The sequence below is a fragment of the Diachasma alloeum genome, unplaced genomic scaffold (assembly GCF_001412515.2).
Source record: "Diachasma alloeum isolate Michigan unplaced genomic scaffold, Dall2.0 Dall_scaffold_00203, whole genome shotgun sequence".
NCBI classification, from domain to species: domain Eukaryota; kingdom Metazoa; phylum Arthropoda; class Insecta; order Hymenoptera; family Braconidae; genus Diachasma; species Diachasma alloeum.
Window position 1 is genome coordinate 817,863 of NW_021680368.1, and position 20,857 is coordinate 838,719.

At 35.6% G+C, this 20,857-nt stretch overlaps 1 protein-coding gene across 2 annotated transcripts in view; it reads left to right on the forward strand.

Annotated features, from left to right (window-relative positions):
- LOC107036046 (hemicentin-1) overlaps window positions 1-20,857 on the forward strand; it is a 276,704-nt gene that overhangs the window by 150,486 nt on the left and 105,361 nt on the right. For both annotated transcript variants that reach the window (XM_015253766.1, XM_015253767.1), the window contains exon 6: window positions 12,671-12,898. In XM_015253766.1, the coding sequence (XP_015109252.1) occupies window positions 12,671-12,898 (228 nt within the window). The remainder of the gene's footprint in view (window positions 1-12,670; window positions 12,899-20,857) is intronic.

Sequence of the window (20,857 nt, forward strand, 5' to 3'; positions counted from 1 at the left end):
GGGGGGGGGGGGGGGGGGGAGAGTCTATACTATTTTGCCTCTTCATCTCCCCACGGGCACTTCTCCCACCCCTAACCCAGTGTCTCCATAGTGGGTTGAAATATTTTACATTCACAGTGGCGAATCTAAAGTTTCATTTGTTTACGTTCAATTCGAGAATAGCTATTTTCAAATGTCAATAGTTTTTCATCTCGAAGGGACGTTAAGATGTTTTTTTCGGGGTTTCTCTCGGTAGAGAAAAAAATTCAATGGAATTAATGAAGGGGGCAGAAATTCATACCAAAGGAGGTTATTTATTCTGTATTATTTTGTAGAGCATTCATGCATATTTTGAACATGGCCTTTGAAATTTATGCCGAGATCCATAAAGCGTAACCTAGTTCATGAAAATTTGAGCAATTGTGACATTGAGTATTTCCCGGGCAGAAATTAACCCTATGAGGGAAACCCGCCGCGCGTCGTTTTTCTTGAACTACAATTGACTAGCTAACCGAAAAATAAAAAAAATATGACTTTGTCCACCCAAAAAAAAATTACTTTTGATCAGTAGAAAAAGTACTTGTACCCAGTACCAAGGGGTTTCTGGGGAAAGGACACATTTTTGTACTTCCTGGAAGTTACAAAACAACTTGATGCAAGTATCATGCATCAAGTACCTGTATACTAGTGAGAAGTACCTCAGTACTTGTCACAAGTATTTTGTTATTTGGGACAAGCAAAAAAATTGGTTGTACTGAGTACCTGACTGGTTCTTTTCAAAAGTACCAAATAAACTCAATATAATTTGAGTATAAGAACTCAAAAATGTTTTTACCAGAGGTGACCAGAGGTGACCAGACTAAGGTTAAAGAAAACTCATCGCTTACTCTTCTAACAGACGTGAGAATATAACAGACACTTTAAAAACGCTCCTGCGTCTTTCAGGATTTTACACTGTAAGCACCTAAAAATGTCAAAAGGTGATTTACTTCAATTGACAGTAGTCAAAAGTATCAATTTTCTGTAGTAAAAACTTTTAATATTAGCTCCTCGATTTTGAAAGAGAAAGAGTGTAGAAAATATTTGGCATACAGAAAATGGGATGAGCGTTATTAACTGCTGGGTGGTAGAGGCATTACTTTCTCGTCCATGAGATGAAAAATTAAAAAAGCCAAGTCAGAAAAAGTCGAATCTTTAATAATAATCTGCTATAAGGAACGATAATAGATTGCTCCAACGAGATAATCCAAAGGATTGAACAAAAATACCTCAAAGTAAACAAGTGGGCAAGTGCTTGTTTCTGGCAAATTGGTGTAGTCATTTTGGTCAATGGATTAGCAATTTGCTTCCGAATGGATACTCCTAGTACAATTTGGATCCTTGGTCCATGATCTTCATTGCTGAATCTTATTCGTTATTCTCATTTCTGAACCATATTTCTGACCTTCGCTTCAGACTCTTGTGAGCCTTTACTACGTGCTTTGACGTTTTTACGGCGATTCTGTGACTTCTCTCCCCCGAGGATATTTCCTCGGCATTTCTTCCCCCCAAATTTTCCTCGTACAATTTTTTCCTCGCACATTTCTTCCTCGATATTCCCTTCTCAGAAACTTATACTGGTACTTATTCCCATTCCCGTTGCCTTTCAGTTCCCTGAGTTAATTTGTCTGACAAATAACAAAGGGATTATTCAATATTTAGTCTCCTTTATTCTTCCCTGTGTGAATATAACATTGGCAATAAACAAATTGGGTGATTCTAAATATGTCTACACTCACAACCCACTTTTCCTACCACACGCAACATAGATTTTTGATCCAATCAACAATGTAGTATCACAAAGAAGATAATGAGTTTACGCGGATTATATAAAAAAATTATTCTCAACAAAATATTCTATATCCAATATACAAAGTTCAGATAGTCCAAATAATTTCTCACTTTCAAAGCTTCGAGTCATCGCTCATCCACAAGATAAAGGATTATCCCCTCTCAACGTTCATGGTAAAACTAAATTCCGAATAGTATCAAGATCTTAAAAAATAAAACACTAATTAAATTCCAATTAGAATTCTCATTAGAAGAAGCATGAAATTAGATCGACTGGTTGTGTAAACAACATATTCAGATTCCTGAGCGCAAAATTAGCTATTCTAACTCAAAAAAATGGAAAAATGAATTGAAAGATTACAATGCGTCCATTCGGAAGCAAAACTGTAACGTAGAATTCTGCAGAGTACAATGCTACTCCACCGATTGAAAAAATTTCCGACACCGGCAGGGTATTTTCTTGTCTTGTACCCGTCTGAAGGTCATGGTAAAAATCATTCGCCATTACAGAAAAATTATACGAGAAATTGGAGAAATTATTCACATTCACTGGGATGATTTTTTATGGGATGCAGAGTAAATTTTACATTTTCGATACAAATCACCCTTACGTTCAGTAAATTATCCCAGGCCAACGGAGTAAAATTCACTATTAATCTCGCACTTTTCCCCCTATTTTTGGTGAAAAAGTACACTGATATAAAGAATTAGTTATTGTTAGCTAATGGATTTGGTTAGAGACGAGGGTCTATTCAGTCTCACCAAATGTTCATTCGTTAATAGTTAACAAATGCACATTGGAGGAGTCGTATTTGACTCGATTTTGAATTTTCAAGTGAATCATTCATTAACTATTAACGAATATTCATTTGGAATAAATGAATCATATTCAACTCTGCCATTTGTTAATAGTTAACGAATCTCATTTGGAATAAATGAATCAGTCTATCAGTGTACTGAAAATCCAGTTTGCTCCAGTTTGCTGAGAAAATCTAGCTCATGCCTCTACTGATTATTTTATTTGGAATTTTTTTGTTCAATCCTTGGCGTTATTTCTCCCATAGCAATATGAATTACAGTTTATTATTATCTACTCGACACCTCGCTTGGTTTTCCATTTTTTTCATATCAATATTGTCGGAAAATTTTGGATAGACATCATATTATCAAAAAAAATAGTGCTCTCACTTTTCAGTAAGAACCGAATAATACTTCTCATTATTTTGTCAGTGGTTCCCTTGCGTCGAACATGTACAATTTTTCGAAAACCATTATTTCTCAAGTGAGACAGAAGGTCATTTTACTCTTGCCATCCAATAAAAATGTACAACAACCGTACCATCTTACAGAGTAGAAATAACCCCGAGTATAGACGAGGTTTTTGTTGAGTGAAATCAGCGAGCCGTGGGCTTCCGGTTTCCGAAAGGAAATAACAATTACTTTGGGTTGTGTCACAAAGACATACCCCACTCTTGTGATAATGTTTCTTGATGTGTATTCCTGATCTAATTTTTTTGTCCTTCCTGCTATTTGTCACAGAGGAAAAACTGACGGTAGAGAACGTGCATTCGAGGCTAATTCGATTCGTGTAATTTTTCAGAAGTAGAAGCCCTGAGTCGCCATCGTGACATCATTTATAACGCAACAGCTGGTATTGATTTTTCATTATTTGTATCTGGAGGCAATCTCAAGGATTATTCCATTGAGTTTTTGGGAATGGTAGTGAGTCACTGCTTGTAGGGGAGATAAATGGTAGCTGAGGGGTGAAAATCTTGAGATATTAATTGCGATGTTGCCCTGACTCGGAGAACGTTGATTCAATTAAGTAAATAGTGACCACGTAAAATGGGAATATCAGTGATGAAAAAATTTCCCCTTAGGTGAATGGTAGAGATACATTCTCTTTTATATTAATCCTGAAATTAAGCAATGAATGGAGTGAAAATTAATACCGATATGGTGTCATCATAAACATGGTAATGAACACGATTCAGGGTAAATAATTAAATTCAACACTGTATAAAAATTTAACCCGACGCTGAGGGATAATTAAAGCCTTCAAAGGGTTGAGTTTAACACGGAAATATTTAACGTTCTACATTGGAGAAGTTTTCATCCAGCAACTGTTGCAGTGAAATATCAGGGAATTTCAAGTGCTTGAAAAAATGCCTGAAAAATAAATTTCAACTCTAAATTTCGGTTTTATCGTTCCATAAAAATAAATGTAAGTCAGAAAAATCTGGGTAAATATATTCTCGAATTTTCAACTAAACATTTGGCGTACCTAATTTGCTAACGTATATTCATAGTCTGATTCAAAACTCAAGTAAATTGAGGGAATCTTGTCCTCAGTGAATACGGAAATTTTTGGTCTCGTCTCAGTCTCGGAATACGCAGTATCCACTCCTCTCGCGTGATGACTCTGGGTCAATTCATCTCCTCCCGGTTTCCAGGTTTTCGCATTTCTATATGGAGAAAACCGAGATTAGTGATGCCGCGAGAGACTGTACGAGACATCACGAGAAATACTTTGGAGGGATTTTCTCGGTCTCAGTGAACGCGGAAATTTTTGGTCTCGTCTCAGTCTCGAAATACGCAGTATCCACCCCTCTCGTAATGACTCCGAGTCAATTAATCTCCTCCCGGTTTCCAGGTTTCCGCATTTCTATACGGAGAAAACCGAGATTAGTGATGATGCCGCGAGAGACTTTACGAGACATCACGAGACAATAATTTGGAGGGATTTTCTCGGTCTCAGTGAACGGAGAAATTTTTGGTCTCATCTCAGTCTCGAAATACGCAGTATCGACTTCTGTCGTGATGACTCCGAGTCAATTTATCTCACCTCGGTTTCCATTTTTTCGCATTTTATATATGTAGAAAATCGAGACGAGACAAAGCGAGACAAAAACAGAGATTTTACATTAAAACTATGAAAAACTTGAGACCGAGATGCAATAAATTGACTTGGAGTCATCATGAGAGTCGATACTGCGTATTTCGAGACTGAGACGAGACCTAAGATTTCCATGTTCATCGAGACCGAGACTATCTCTCCAAAATATTGTCTCGTAAAATCTCACGCGGCATCACTAACCGAGACAAAAACCGATATGTTACATTAAAAAACATGAAAAACTTGAGGCCGAGATGACATAAATTGACTCGGAGTCATCAAGAGAGGAGGCGATCCTGCGTATTTCGAGGGTGAGATCATACCGAAGATTTCCATAGTTCATGAGACCGAGACCATCTCTCCAAAGTATTGTCATATACTGGCCCAATCTTGGCCCAATCTTGGTTTCTGTTTGACTTTTTGTCCTCGGGTACAGGCGGTTGTTTTAAAAACTTCAATTTCAACTCAGTTTGTACTATACACATAGATGTTAACATCGCGATTTAACGCGATACTTCAATTTTGCGATTTAACGCAAAGATCGCCGTTATTTCGAAACGGATCATTCGATTTGCGATTTTGTCGTCTTACCTTCTTAAGACATGGCTAAAGTTGTCGATTACTGGACAAGATGCGGGTGACTCTATTAGCAACCTTCCAAGCAAAAAATCGATTCCACTTGGAATCGAACTCGCAACCTTCCGCACACTAGACTTGCATCTAGCCCACTCGGCCACCGACGTCAGTCCAAATACGTTTACAACCGAATATATTGAAGATCCTTCTATAGAAAAGTTTATCATCCACACAAAACTTTCCGGATAATCTTCGATAAACCCATTAGTTCCAAAGATATTTGCGTAATAATGAAATCTTCATTTTTTCTGTTGACTGCAAAAGTTTGTTTAATTGCACACTCATCTCACGAACGAGTGATCGTCACGCAAAATATCAGAAGACTTTATTCGCAGCTGACGAAACTTTCTACGAAAAATGTCTTCTGATGTTTTTCCTAGCGGCCATTCATTACCGGGATGAATCCACTAAATTTCAACTCAATTTTGTTTTGCATTGTGAAAAAATCCAATTGCTCGTTTCTTTTGATGAATTTCTCAACTTCAGTTTATCGTCTCACGAAATCTACGACAAAGGACCTTAATAAATCCCCCAGGATAATTTCCACGGCCAATTACCTCCGAGATTAATCACTGAAACGTAAAAACAATTCTCAACTATTAAAGATCGCGGAAGCTTGAAAATTCTGCGAAACTTGTATCTGGGAGTGACGGAGTGCGCTAAAGGCTGACCATTTATCAATATTCTGACGCGCTTGGCATATCTTAATTATAAACAACTGAATTCTAGTGGTTTAAGATTTATCTTTAATCATTTAAATTCTCTTTTAATCATTCAGATATTTATTTACTATCTCACATCTTCAATTCCGATGGCTTCTTAAACGTAAATGTAAATTACGTTTTGTTAAATTTTATTTTACGCTTAACGTCAATATGTCCGGCGGTTTTTTTTCCGTCATGAAAATCGGAATTGAGGCTTCAAAAAGGCGTGTTATAAAATACAAAGCGTCTTTTACATTTTAATAAGCGTGTTTCACGCCTGAGGGGTCACACTTGTAACATAATATGCTATTGCGGTTAACTTAGGCGTAATTTACGAAACAAAACTATCTAAAGGAGGCGTGTGAAGCCTGCTGAAATGTAACTGTCATCTGAATCTATCGTCATTTGATACTCTGAAATTATCCTGAAGTGCGTGGAGAGAAAAATTCAATAAAAATTACCGGAAAAGAAACGTAAAAATTACATTTTGAAACGTAATTCGTGAGCGAAATAAAATTCGATAAAAGTGTGGGTTGGAACTGGAATTGTCCGAATCGCCACGTAAATTCTACGATTTGTTCCGTAAAAATTAACCACCCGTCTGATGACTCACCGCTATGGGGACAACAAGTCGTTCCGTGATTTTTCCCCAACGATTGAGAAATTGTACGGAACGAACCGTAAAAATAACTCACCAGCTTCATAAAGATTGTTGAACGTTCAAGAATTTTTGATTTTGGAGCAATAAGTCGGGAAGTTTCTGTAACACTTCTTCGGGAAAAATTACGTGACAATTTCGTACTTTGTTCGGTGATGGACCTGAAAATTCACTAGACGTTTCAGATTTCTTCTCTTCCATTCCTATAAAAATTACGTGAATTGTTCCGTAATTTTTACTGAATGTTTCTCTCCGGGTGATCGACTGCATTCTACCTTCGTAATTAATAAACCGTCCGCCCCTTTTATTAATTAATTACGTGTCCGTTTACTCCGTTTTCCAAACGTAACAGTATTTTACGCTTGAAATAACTTTTCTTCGTCGTTAATTACGGATAAGTAAACGTAAAATACGGAAAAAATGGTCAATTACTTTTATGTAATCGTAATTTTAGCGTCAGAAAATGTAAACGACGCCTTCTAAAACGTAATTTACGTTCAGGTTTTTCTGTGTGAACCACATAATTTTTATAGTGAAGATGGTTCAAAAAAGAAGCCACGCAGTCTATGACGCCCCTTGTAAAATCACCGAGACGTAAAAAATAATTCCAAACTATCCGTCAGACTCCAGAGCCTCAAAAATTCCCTAAAAACTTTGTATATCTGAGACTGTCAGACCGACAGCATGCACAATGCAAACTCCTGCAGCCAGTATTCAAAATAACGAAGCAGAGCGACGAAACCGTAGAATAAAATGAAGAGTACATATACCACTTGCATCAACTAACGTGATATTCAGTCCAGTCTCGCTCCCGTGGGATTTGTTATTCTCACTGTACCATTCTCCCCATATCATGCACAATTCAGGGTAGAAACTGGGGGAAAAACTTTTTTCCAAACTTCTTTAGTGTCTGCTGGTGGTGGGGTAGGGGGAGTTGAGAAACGTGGCTCTCGGTATGCTTTAATTTATTTTATTGTCGCATAAAGTCACGCAGAATTCCTCTACCCCAGGTGAACTCGGGAATTTCCAGTTGTACACCTCTGTTTCTATCTAAACTACTTGTGTCTCTCGTTGTGCCCCTCTCTCACTCTCTCTCTCTCTATCTCATTGAGTACGTGACGCTGTTTCGTGGGTTGAACACACGTGCTTTATAACTGTTTTAGTTTACCCACTGATAACGATGACACGCGTGCAACGCAGGGGTCGGGTTGTAATGTGCGATAACGCATATTGTGGGGTTACTTTAACATAGCTTTTAGGGGGAATATTGCGGGATATTATTGTGGGATAGGAAATTACAGAGTGAAATGGAATATTATATGGCAGAATAATTTCGTGTGATTATGGCTTCTGAATGCAAAAATGATTCTTTTCATTTTAGAATTTTGTGAAGTGGGAAATTATTAGGGGAGCTGACATCACAGCGCCAGAAATTGCCATTGAAATCGTTGAAAAATACACTGCTAGAAAAAAAAAAGGAAATTTCATGGATAGTTGATTACTAATCAAATAAACGGGACAATGAGGGATAATTAGAATCACAATAATCTCTAATATATTTTCCCTTCTCCTTTGTTACAATTTACACTGTTAAAAATTTTTGTCTGAATTTTCCGTGCCAAATTCCGGAAATTCTGGTAAATATATCCTTGAATTTTCAGGATTTAGGGGGAAAAATCATGAAATTTCAGATTTCACTAAAAATTCAATTTAATGTGACGCCGAATATTCATATTTGATTAGAAATTCAAATAAATTAAGGATTTCTCGTCTTTATGCCGCTTAAAATTCTGGACTTTGAATTTTCAGTGCAACCTGAAATTTCATGATTTTTTTCTCCCTTAATCGCATTCAGTGTCACTGTCCTGAAAATTGGTAGTCAACTGTCCATGAAACCTCCAATATCATAGACCACGTAAGCGAAGTTCATCTGAACTGAAAACCATTATGCGAATTGGAAATACTGAATTTATTTGAACATTGACATTGCGTGGTTTCAGGAGCCATCAGTATAAATAGGGGGTGGGGGGGCAAAACGGACCGCTGGGGGCCAAATGGACCCCTAAAAAAAGTTTTTTTTTCTCACGAATAAAATTTTCCAAAATTCATCACTGAATAGGAGGGGTGAGAGTGATGAAGGAGGAGGTGGTGGGCGGTGGGTGATGAAGTTAGATGCCAGATACTATTTTTGNAGTTAGACGCCAGATACTATTTTTGAACCAGTTAAACCCCGCAGGAAAGTTTTTTCTTTCAATAATGACACCTTTTTCACTTCGTAATTGACTTTTATAATTTATTATTAGGGGTGAACGTGAAAAGTATACTGCCATTAATGAAAATTGATAACAACATCATGGTAACATAACTTCATTGTAATGAATACGAAAATGTCCACGTTCTAATCAAAAGTCTTGGTGAAATTGGATGGAATGATGATGAATAAGAACAATGATGNAGTTAGACGCCAGATACTATTTTTGAACCAGTTAAACCCCGCAGGAAAGTTTTTTCTTTCAATAATGACACCTTTTTCACTTCGTAATTGACTTTTATAATTTATTATTAGAGGTGAACGTGAAAAGTATACTGCCATTAATGAAAATTGAGAACAACATCATGGTAAGATAACTTCATTCTAATGAATACGAAAATGTCCACGTTCTAATCAAAAGTCTTGGTGAAATTGGATGGAATGATGATGAATAAGAACAATGATGATTAATAACAATAATAAATAATAACAGTGATGATTAATAACAAAAATAAATAATAACAATGATGATGAATAACAATAATGAATAATAACAAATATAAAATATGAGGTTAGTAATAAATAATAAAGTTTTAGTCTGATTCTTTGCACTCGTCACAAAAAAAGTACGTGGGTCCTGCATTTTCATCAATGTTAGCACAGGTACAATGAGCCCAACCGTTGCAACTCTGGCACTGAATCCGCTCCCCACCACTGTCATAAAAACGTTTTTCACAATAAATGCATGGAACATTGTCTGCATCATTGGATTTCTTTCTGATTCCCCTCAAACTTGCCCTCCGGTCCGTTTTGCCCCGTTGGTCCGTTTTGCCCCCCCTCCCCTAATATAAAATTGATTATGCTTGACCATTCATTACAAATATAAACAATCGAATCCAATTATTAATTTTCAATCGCTCATGAATGTTGAATGTTGAATTTTTGAATGGTCCATTGATCGAAAATCCTAGGATTTCCGGAACCATGCAACAGATTAACGAAAACAAGCGGATGGTAGCTGTATTAAATAATAAAGCATTCAGCATTGAATTGATCCTGGGCATTAATTCGATGTGCTAAATTAATTCCCAGCCCTTCCCGATATTATTTTTATTTATTTCGTACTGTTTTGGTACATGGTACCATTATACAGGGATATTATGAAATTTTGTTTCTCCCATTTCCTCCTCCCACGGTTTAATTGATGTACTCCCACACAATCGCCAATGCGCGTCGTTTAATTAATGGGGACCACATCGGATCGGGTGTTTGTGTTGATAAAACGTGAGAGCGGAGGTTATTGAATAAAAGTCATCATTTTTTAACGGTAATACAAAGTCGAGAAATCAATTCATTGTTTATTTCGTGAATTCAATTCTGTTTCTAACAAATATCTGGAAAGTCACGGACGGGAAATATTAACATTATATTAGGTGTGTGACTTAATTTTTACAGATTTTTCAGTAAATTTATTTAATATAAAACAATAGAGAACAACGAACTTAATCTTGGAAATATTATCCATCGTTTCCTATGACCTTGCGCCATCTCTCAGGTAACATTCGAATGCCGTCGCGAAAGAAACTTGCAGGCTTCGAGGCGATAGTCATCGACGAATTTACGCACATCGTCCAGCGTTTTAAACTGTTTATCCACTAAGGCGTGCTGCATGGACCGGAACAAGTGATAGTCGGATGGGGCCAAGTCTGGTGAATATGCCGTATGCGGGAGAACTTCCCATCCCAAGTTTAAGAGAGTCTTCTGAGTCGCGCGAGCAACGTGAGGTCGAGCATTGTCATGCAGCAGTATGACTTGCCTGCTTCCTTGCCCAGTAAATGGCCTTTTCCGATCAAGTTCTTCGCTCAGTTTGTTCAGTTGTCGGCTGTAGCGTTCTGCAGTCACCGTCTGACCTGTTTCCAGGAGTTCGTAATAAAGCACACCCTTCATGTCCCACCACATACAGAGGAGAATCTTCTTTAAGTGGATGTTCTGTTTCGGCGTCGATGTACTGGATTGTCCGGGATCTACCCACGACTTTTTACATTTGGGATTCTTGTAAAAAATATACTTTTCATCGCCCGTCACAATTCTTCACAAGAAGTCCTTTTTTTGTTACCGGGCAAGCAGTGAAAGGCACGTGTTCATACGTTGACCTAGGTTGTCTTCGGTCATCACATGGGGAACCCACCGTCCAAGTTTTTGAATTTTTCCCATTTGACACAAATGCTTAGAAATAGCTGTTCGGGTGACTCCTAACTGAGCCGCAAGCTCTTGTTTCGTTTGCGTTGAGTCTTCATCCAGTAGTGCTTGCAATTCCTCATCTGTAAACTTTCGAGGCTGTCCAGGACGCGGCTGGTCACTCAGATCGAAATCACCACTTCTAAAACGTTTGTACCAATAATTACACGTTTCATAAGGTACAACGTCGGCACCAAGAAAACTACACATTGATTCCCGTGCTTCAGATGCATTTTTTCCTTGTTGGAATTCGTATAAAATGCAGTGCCGAATGTGCTATTTATCAGTTGCCATCGTAAACTCTGCTATTCTGAAAGGTTATGTAACTTACATAGACTTGTCGTTCCGTGCTCTGAAACCTTCTGTCCGATCCTTTCAAAACCAAAAAAGACCGCTAATATATTTCTATCTTCAATATAATTTTAAGCTCGAAGACAAAATCTGTAAAAATTAAGTCACACCCTAATATTAAGACTTTTTTCTGTACCTCTTTGATTTAGAAAATAGAAAAATTAAAATAGAATAGAATAATTAAATAAAAATTACCAGCACAAAAACGTAAAAATTAGAGTAAAAATTACGCTTCGAAACGTAATCCACGAACGAAGTAAAATTCAATAAAAAGTGTGAGTCGGAATTGAAATTGTACTTATCGCCACGTAAATTTTACGATTTGTTCCGTAAAAATTTGTTCCTTAGAAATAAGTCGTTCCGTAATTTTTCCCCAACGATTGAGTAATTTTACGGAACGGTACGTAGCAATAACTCACTACGTTCATAAAAATTGTTGAACGCATGTACAGAGCGCAAATTGTCCAGATTTCACGTTTCCTAGATTAGGTTCATACGACCATTTTTCACACAGCCCACGAATGTTTTTGAAACAAATTTTCGAAAGTCTTTCACAAAATACATTAAAATGTCATTTTCTTAATATAATAAAACCATTTATTTGAAATAAGTAAATTGTTTGTTAAATATAATTAAATCTCTTTTCTCGAAATAACTAAGCAAGTTTATTCATTTGCAACAAAGATATTCTTGAAAGAAGTAAAGAATTGCACCTCAACATTTTTATTTGATTCAAAAGAACCATTTTTCTGTGTGTATTCTAGCAATAAGATGAAGTTATTTTTCTGTATTTATTAAATACAATAATTATTAAATTTCGGAACATCGACGAAATGACAAATTATGCCATGAAGATCCATCATTTTCGTGATTCCTGCTTTTAAGGTTGATTGAATTCAATCAACTGATTGATTCATCCGTTGAATTGGAAATTGTGTATGATCTCGTTTGAGGCATTGGCATCAAAGGAAGATGGTGACGTAGTAGTGACAGACGAGTGGATCGGCGTTTACCAATCCCAATTAGACTGATGAACAGAAACACTTCCTCCATTGATGATTTAATTAAGGTGTCTCTGTTATTGATTGATATGTAATATATTATACTGGATATTTTGTTAATGACAGGGGAGCCAAAACCTCAGGTGATGTGGTTTCTGGAGGGCAGAATGATCGACGCAACGTACGAAGAACGTGAGGTCCAGGGACCAACTGGTGAGATTAACACGGTTACTGTGAACCGTGTCACACTCAGGGATCTAGCCAGGAGCCAGCATCATGCCAAATTGACGTGCAAAGCGAATAACACTAATCTGGCTGAACCACCATTCACTACTGTTGTTATTGAGCTTAACAGTGAGTAATTTTTATTACTTTTTTGGAGAACATTTCATTTTCTTTCAATTTTACTTCTTTCTAATTTTTCAGTTTTTGCTGTTTTGAGGGTATGAGCGAGTCTCATGATGTTTCCACATACATTGTTGGCGGAAAATTGAAATTTCATTGAGTGACATCACGCCCGAGAAAATTAAATAGAAAATCGTAGCGAATTCGCTATACAATTCTATTGGATTTGTATTGAACTGTTTGTTAGTTTTTGGCTGATCCTATTGAAATTTTTAATAGAAAATATTCTAGAGAAAAAGTCAATAGAATTCGATTTGTCTATACAAGTTACTCCATTGGGATATATTCTATAAAATTTACTCGGCTCAAAATTACTGAGTTTTTTTCATTCTATTTTTATTTTATTTTCAACACGAAAATCAATCAAAAAACTTAGAAAATTTGGGCCGAAGAAGTTCTATAGAAAATATTCCAACAGAATAAGTTTTACAGAAAAATCGAATTCTATTGAGTTTTTCTGAAGAATATTTTCGATTGTACATTTCAATAGAATTGGCCAAAAAATAGTAGAAAGTTCAATAGAAATCCAACAGAATTGTCTAGAGAATTCGCTAGATTTTTCTATTAAATTTTTTCGTGCGTGATTGCATGGAATTGAGAGGATAAAACTCATGCAATTTCATATCTCATATAAAAATTTAATGAAATTCCAAATTAGGGGTACTCAAGTATTTTGGCTACTTTTTCTGCAGTGAAGTGCTTTTCTACTTTTATAGTCAAACATCAGAGCTTTCCTTTGAGCTCCATTCGACCTCAAGTTTCAGACATTCTACACTGATTTTATTATTTAAATTTTACAGGTCTGAATTTGAATACCGATGTCAAATTGTTAGAAAACATTGAAAAATCTAAAAAAAAAATATAGAAAGCTCATTTTTGGAGAAAGGTTGAGGAAATAATAAAAATCATTCGTTCGGAATCGTAACAAATGTATTTATATTCAGAATTTTATCAGAACTGAATTTCATACCCAAAAAAATTAAGTTTCCAATTGTTTGAACAATTATTCATTCATAAACTACAAATGTTTTAAAGAATAATAATTCTGTGCAAAATTTATTTGATTGACGCTGAATGTTCATGATTTTTCTCAAATTTTTCTGGCGCCATTTAATTGACAAATTTGATGATTGAAAATGGTTGAATCTATAGTGGAGTCTGTATCAAATTGGAAAATGTACTTGGATATCCTCAAAAACGAGAATTCCTCAACTGATTTGCGTTGTCCGAGAAAACATGAATAATCAGTTCCAAGTTTCGATGGATTGTCAATTAATTTTTTTTTATCGTCATTTTACATCGCTTCGACCGGGCTAGGGTATACTGCGATGATGATCAAGACTTCAAATGTTTAGATCGCACCATTCTACCCGGCCGGGTTTTGAACTCGGGACCTTTCGCATGTGAGGCAACGAACTTAACCATTGCGTCAAGCCACCGGGATTGTCAATTAATTGAAAATTCAAAACTATACCGGTATTTTCCTGATTTATATTCATTTCCATTGAAAAATTGAGCTGAAATTTACGGTTCTCAATAATTTTTCCGTAAAATTTTCAATTTTTAATGAGGAAATACCTTGAAATTTCGGTGGAACTAAAATATGACAAGAATTTCTAAAAAATATAATGGAAATTCAACCAAAAATTTTAACTAGCGTCTACAGATAAAACAATGTTTGAATGAATTTCGTCATTTAAAATTTGCATTTTGATGAAGAAATTTATGTAACTGTAATATATAACTGTATATATAACTGTAAATTTCACTTCAATAATTGCATGAGAATAAATTGATATTATATATAATTAATATTAATAATTATCAATACATGAAATATAAATCATAGCAATAGGATTATTATTCAACTATTTTTGAAATACATTCATTCTCGCATGATCTCTTCAGTAGTATATTAAAAAATTGCAGAGAATTATAGAGTGAAACACAAGGGGAATTTTCTATTCGATCACTCGCTCGATCATTGCTACTCCAATGGACATTTTGTCAAAATAAAGACGGTTTAAATATGGAGGAATATCAACTTTCATCTGCAGAGACAGAATTAATTGGATGCCATGTTACCTGATATTTTTCACCGACTGACATTTCAGTGGAAATTCTATTTTCACAGAATATCTGGAACATGATTTTTTCCCCGTCCACTATCAACCGTTACTTCATTCAATCAAACGGTTAGCTAAATCATTTCGAAGACTTGTATTAAAGTCATATAATGAAATTGAATTGTATTTTTCAATAACACATGTAAAGATTAAAAAAACAAATTCATTCAACAAACACATTCAACGTAGTTTTCAACACACGCATTCAAGTACAATCAATAAATAGTTCCTTTTTGCATAAGAAGTGATTTAATAACAAATCGCAAAAATATGGGAAATAATAAAATAAATTGCATCAATAACACAGATCGACAAAATTTGGACCCTGGCTCTCCCAGAGGTGAAATTAACCACATTAGAAAGTTTAAATTCCACTGACTCTGAATCTGCTAACAGAAATTCTCTAGGCCTTCTAGTTTTAAACAAAAAAATGCTAAAGTCCCCAAACTCACCGAAAACCGATAAATTAAAAATTCAATAAAAAAATGAACTTGAATTATATTTCTAAATAACACATGTATAGATGAAAAAAAATTCATTCAATAAACACATTCAACGTAGTTTTCGACAGACGCATTCAACTACAATCAATAAATATTTTCTTTTTGCATAAGAAGTCATTTCGTAACAAATCGCAAAAATATGGAAAATAATACAATGAATTGCAGCAATAACACAGTTCGACAAAATTTCGGACCTGGCTCTCTCAGAGATGAAATTAACCGCATTAAAAAGATTAAATTCCGCTGATTCTGAATCCGCTAACAGAAATTCTCTAGGCCCTCTAGTTTTAAACAAAAAAATGTTAAAACTCTCAAAATCACCGAAAACCGTTAAATTTAAAATTTAATAAAAAAAAAGTGGGGATTCGGTAAAGGGTAGATAGGTTTTTGTAACGTATAACATTCGGGGTTAATATATATCGAATTAGATTTACTTACAGCAAACGTAACTTGGTTTACACCATGAGAGCTGGAACGAGAGTGTGCTCTCGCGACAACGGTATTAATCATCCGATCGAGGATGTCCGAATTATTACGAATCGTCGCGAGGTGCTGTGGTAAGGTATTCGGCTGCTATACTAAGCCGCTACAAAAAAGCGTGCCCCCATCGGACTGAAATAAAATTTGAGAAAATGAGTGAGTCAAAATTTATGAGAAGACAGAGTACTTTATGATTGACGCAGGAAATAATTCTCAATAAATTCAGTAATTAGGCATTCAAAATTACATTTAACCCTTAAAAAAGAATCAAGGATGGAAGGTCTGAAGTTGCACGACCACGTGTGATTCCCAATGTAAAATTTCGAGGGTTATTCGCTCAGTTTACAGTGGTGTGATTCCGAGTTGACTCATTTAAATATGCAACATATTGTGTAAGCGATTGCGGATCTACAGGAAATGAGACATCTTGTTACCCTTGTCGAGACCCAGCCTGTCCTGTGGGAGAACGGTTAATCCAGATATTGCAACCGGAATAAACTCATGTGGCGAGCAATTAGTGGACAATGACGTCCTCCACGTCCAAGCACTAATTTTATGAGCATAAAATGAAATTTATATCAATGCATATGGGGAATGTTGACCACTTTTATTTCTAAAAGGGTATTTAACGTGGTGCATTTTCGTCGCATTGAGGGATAGTCAACTGGAGACGAGACGTATCAACCCTGACGCACCGTTCGTTATTGAAAATTAAGTGATGTTTTTAAATGAAGATGACGACATCTGCTTTATCACCTGACCTTCTCCACCGTCGCCGCCACCTAGTCCCCCTCTGGAAAATCCTGAAACCCTGAATGAAGTCTTCGTCATTGAGCGCGAACAGTATGAATGGCCCTAATTTCTAAAAACTCCTTCAAGGAATGTAACGTTTCTCTTCAGAAATGTCGAGATTTTAAATACTGAGAATTTCCCACAATAATTTAAAAAATTTAGAAAATTTGAGTCTTAGAAATTCTATAGAAAATATCTCAGTAGAATAAGTTCTATGGAGAAATCGAATTCTATTGACTTCTTCTATAGAATATTTTCTATTAAACATGTCAATGGAATCGGCCAAATACTATTAGAAAGCTCAGTAGACATCCAATAGGATTGTCTAACAAATTTGCTAGGTTTTTCTGTGAAATTTTTTGGTACATAATTTTATGCTTATAAAGTCAATACTTGGACGTGGAGAAGGCAATTGTCCACCAATTGCTTGCTACATGAGTTTATTCTGGTTGCAATACCTGGATTAACCGTTCTCCCACAAGACAGGCTGAGCCTCGACAAGGGCAACAAGATGTCTCATTTTCTGTATATTCGCAATCGCTTGCACAACAGGTTGCACATTTAAATTAATCAACTCTGAATCACACCACTGTAAACTGAATGAATAACCCTCAAAATTTGACATTGAGAATCACACGTGGTGGTGCAATTTCAGACCATCCATCCACGTTTTTTTCTTAGGGTTAAATGTAATTTTTAATGCCTAATTACAGAATTTTATAAATACCCGTTCACACGAAGTATTCGAAACATTGGAATTTTTATAGTACCCCTGCAGGTGGTAGTAAACATCCGAAATTTTGCCGCTAGTTAGTGTTGTAAAGCTATAAACTTTTCAGATATTTCAGAGCATTCGGAAGCCCATCATCAATGTATTGATGGCGAAAAATAAATAAAACATCACTCAGTGACATGCTCACTGTCATACACGGAGAGAAATATTCAATAAAAATTACGTATCTTTTCCGTAATTCCGGAGCGAAATGTGGTTGTAGGAAATTTTACGGAACTGTTCCCGAAATTTTTCCGGAGCGTTCCGTAATTTTTATCTGAATCTCTTGTGAAAAATTACGATACCGTCACTTAAATTTTCTGAGTCGATTCCGTAATCGGTGAGTGAAGTGAGAGTTCCGTAATTTTTACTGAACATTTCTCTCCGTATATGGCGTGCTGTCATATGCTCGCTATCCCCTACTTGTTTCCAATACATGCTCATTGACACTGACGAGCGGTCTTACCCCGGTCTTTTTCACAGGTTCATTCAAATGGACGGAAAAAGTGATACGACAAGCCGAAATGGTTTAAGCAAATATATATAAAAAATTGAATAATTTGTTCAAGCGATGCTCGGCTGACAATAAACGCGGACATTGAGCTCACATCTGCGGCATTAGTGGCACACTGATAGAACGATTCATTTATTGGCAACGAGTTTCGTTAACTATTAATGAATAATAGAATTGAATATGACCAAATGAATATTTTTCATAGTTAATGAATGGCCCAGTTGAAATATGAAACTTCAGTCAAGCAAGGCTTCCTCAATGTACATTTGTTAACTATAAGCGAATGCACACTTGGCGAGACCAAATCGATCCCCGCCTTCAATCAAAGTCATTTTTTAATAATAACTAATCCTTTCTATCAGTGCACGAGGTAACATTTCTACTGTTAAAAATTTTCGTCTGAATTTTCCGTGCCAAATATTGGAAATTTTTATCGCGTTTAGTTTCCACTGCAATTTCAGGAAGTATTGACATTGAAAAATCAAATATTCCATTAATTTTCAGTTCAAATGATCTGTGTAGTGTAATTTTTCTTCAAAAGATTTCTCACTACTTTCTCTTCTAACTCTATTATTTTTTAATAACAATCGAATGTAGAATCATTAAGAATTTTGCCAAAACGACCCCAAATAAACCAATAGCACAAATCGGAACAATGATAAGTCGATGCAAACATCAACAAAGTTGTCTGAGAGAATAAATTGTCCAATCCCAGACAAAAAATGAATGCCAACAAAATTCGAACACAATCAATAAATTCACACATGCTCCTATACCAGTAAATTAATTAATTAATTATATTACCTCAAACGTAGATCTTGAATATCACATTGAAACTAAATTCGATTTTGTTCAGCATCAATAAAACTCATTGTAAACGCAATGTAATCAATTTAAATTGATGGAATATAGAAAACGTTCAATGATTCACATCAAATTATATTCAGAAGTGCGTCACATATAAACCGCGTGGTTTCATCAGTCCAAAAATCAGTTCGTTTTATAGATATTATCCAAAATATTAATATCAGATCATCGGCCAATGTTAGCCCGATATTCGGCCATTTTGGCTCACCCGGCATGGGGCATTCAACAATAGTTGAATGTAAAACCACAACTAAAACCTCTTTGAAAATTATTCCCGAAAGTTTAATTTAATAGATTATCGCCATGAATTAGTAACTTCCCTTTGAATTTCAGTAGACAACGAATGACCAGAAAACCCTGTATTTAAACTTAACTTTAACCCGAAGAATGTTAACCAGCAGTTCGGAATTACCCGCAATTTGGTAAAAACTCAGAGCATTCACCTGGTGAATGAGACTTTTTCGTGTAAACTTCGAAAGTCGATTACCGCTTGAAGAAGTCTCCAAACTTCACCGCTCAGAATACCTTCACAATTTCGAAAAACCAATTTCCATTTTGATATACACATCACAATCTCCCAATTTCGTTGAGTTTCCTCTACGTTGGAACGGAACTTTCCAGTGAGCGTACCACTGAATCAATACAAACTAAATGGAAATAAATATTTAAACTTCTCTCCAACTAAATGATATGTTGAAGTTAATACCTAAACTAAATAGAGTAAAGCTACAGGGCAATAGCTGTTGAGAAAAATTTAATGCTTTCTGAAGGGTCTAGAATGAGTGAATTTCCTCAATGAACCGAAAAAAGGTTCATGGAAAATGTATAAATTGTTGAAAAATAATTATTTAGAGTGAGAGTCATGAAGCGATCAATAAAGAATAATTAAGGAAAAGTGGGGTGTAGACGAAACCCTCAAGAGGCAAATGACAAAAAATAGACGATGGGATACTGATACATAGACGGTCTTGGAGAATGTTGATGAATAATCATGTGATGATGAGTAATTTTGAACGAAACGCCAAAAGACAGTTTTTGGGGGAAATATTTTCACTTACCAAAAAGGAAAAATAGGCAATGACAGAAGGAGAAAAGCTTCTAGTTTTCAGCAAAAATCTCTGAATTTGAAAACGCTATCATGCAGGAGATCCAGCGAGCAAAACATCCTAGAAATATGTGAATTTTTCACTTATTAAGAGAAAATTTTCCCTAGAAATGAAGGAAGAAAGTTGTAATTATCAACAGCTTTTACTCAGATCTACACAGAGAAAAAAGTTTTGATTCGAGTATTCAGCAGTTTTTGGTTTTCAAAATCAGCACGTCAGAAAGCTAATGGTCAGGCAAAAATGGGGTTCAAAATGGTCAGACAAAAAAATTGTCAACCCCAAAATATGACAAAAAATGATTAAGCCAAAATGATTGACCCAAATTCAACCCAAATTTTAGAACCTTGAAAAATCTTTTTTTTTTAAATTTCCAAAAATCTTTTTGTATTGTTTCTGGAAGATTTTTCGAAGATAAATTTTTATCTTCTACATAATATTTCTCTTGGGCGTGCTGCTACGATACGTCGTTTAGAGTAGGGTTCAGAGATAAGGTCTCATTATCAGCGCAGAGGCGTTTTCAAGTGTTGACTATACTCCTACTTCTAGTAGGAGAGTAAGGATACGTACATAGCATTTGTCTAGATTTTTAGCTCGGGAAATACTCAAAGGTTACAGTTGTTGAACAGTCATGAATTAGCTGACAGCTCTGTGAAATTCAGTATAAATTAACTGATGTGAATAATAGTTTCAAATTTTGCTTGGATTCTTCATTAAATAACATTGAATAAATATTTCCTTTTGATGGGAA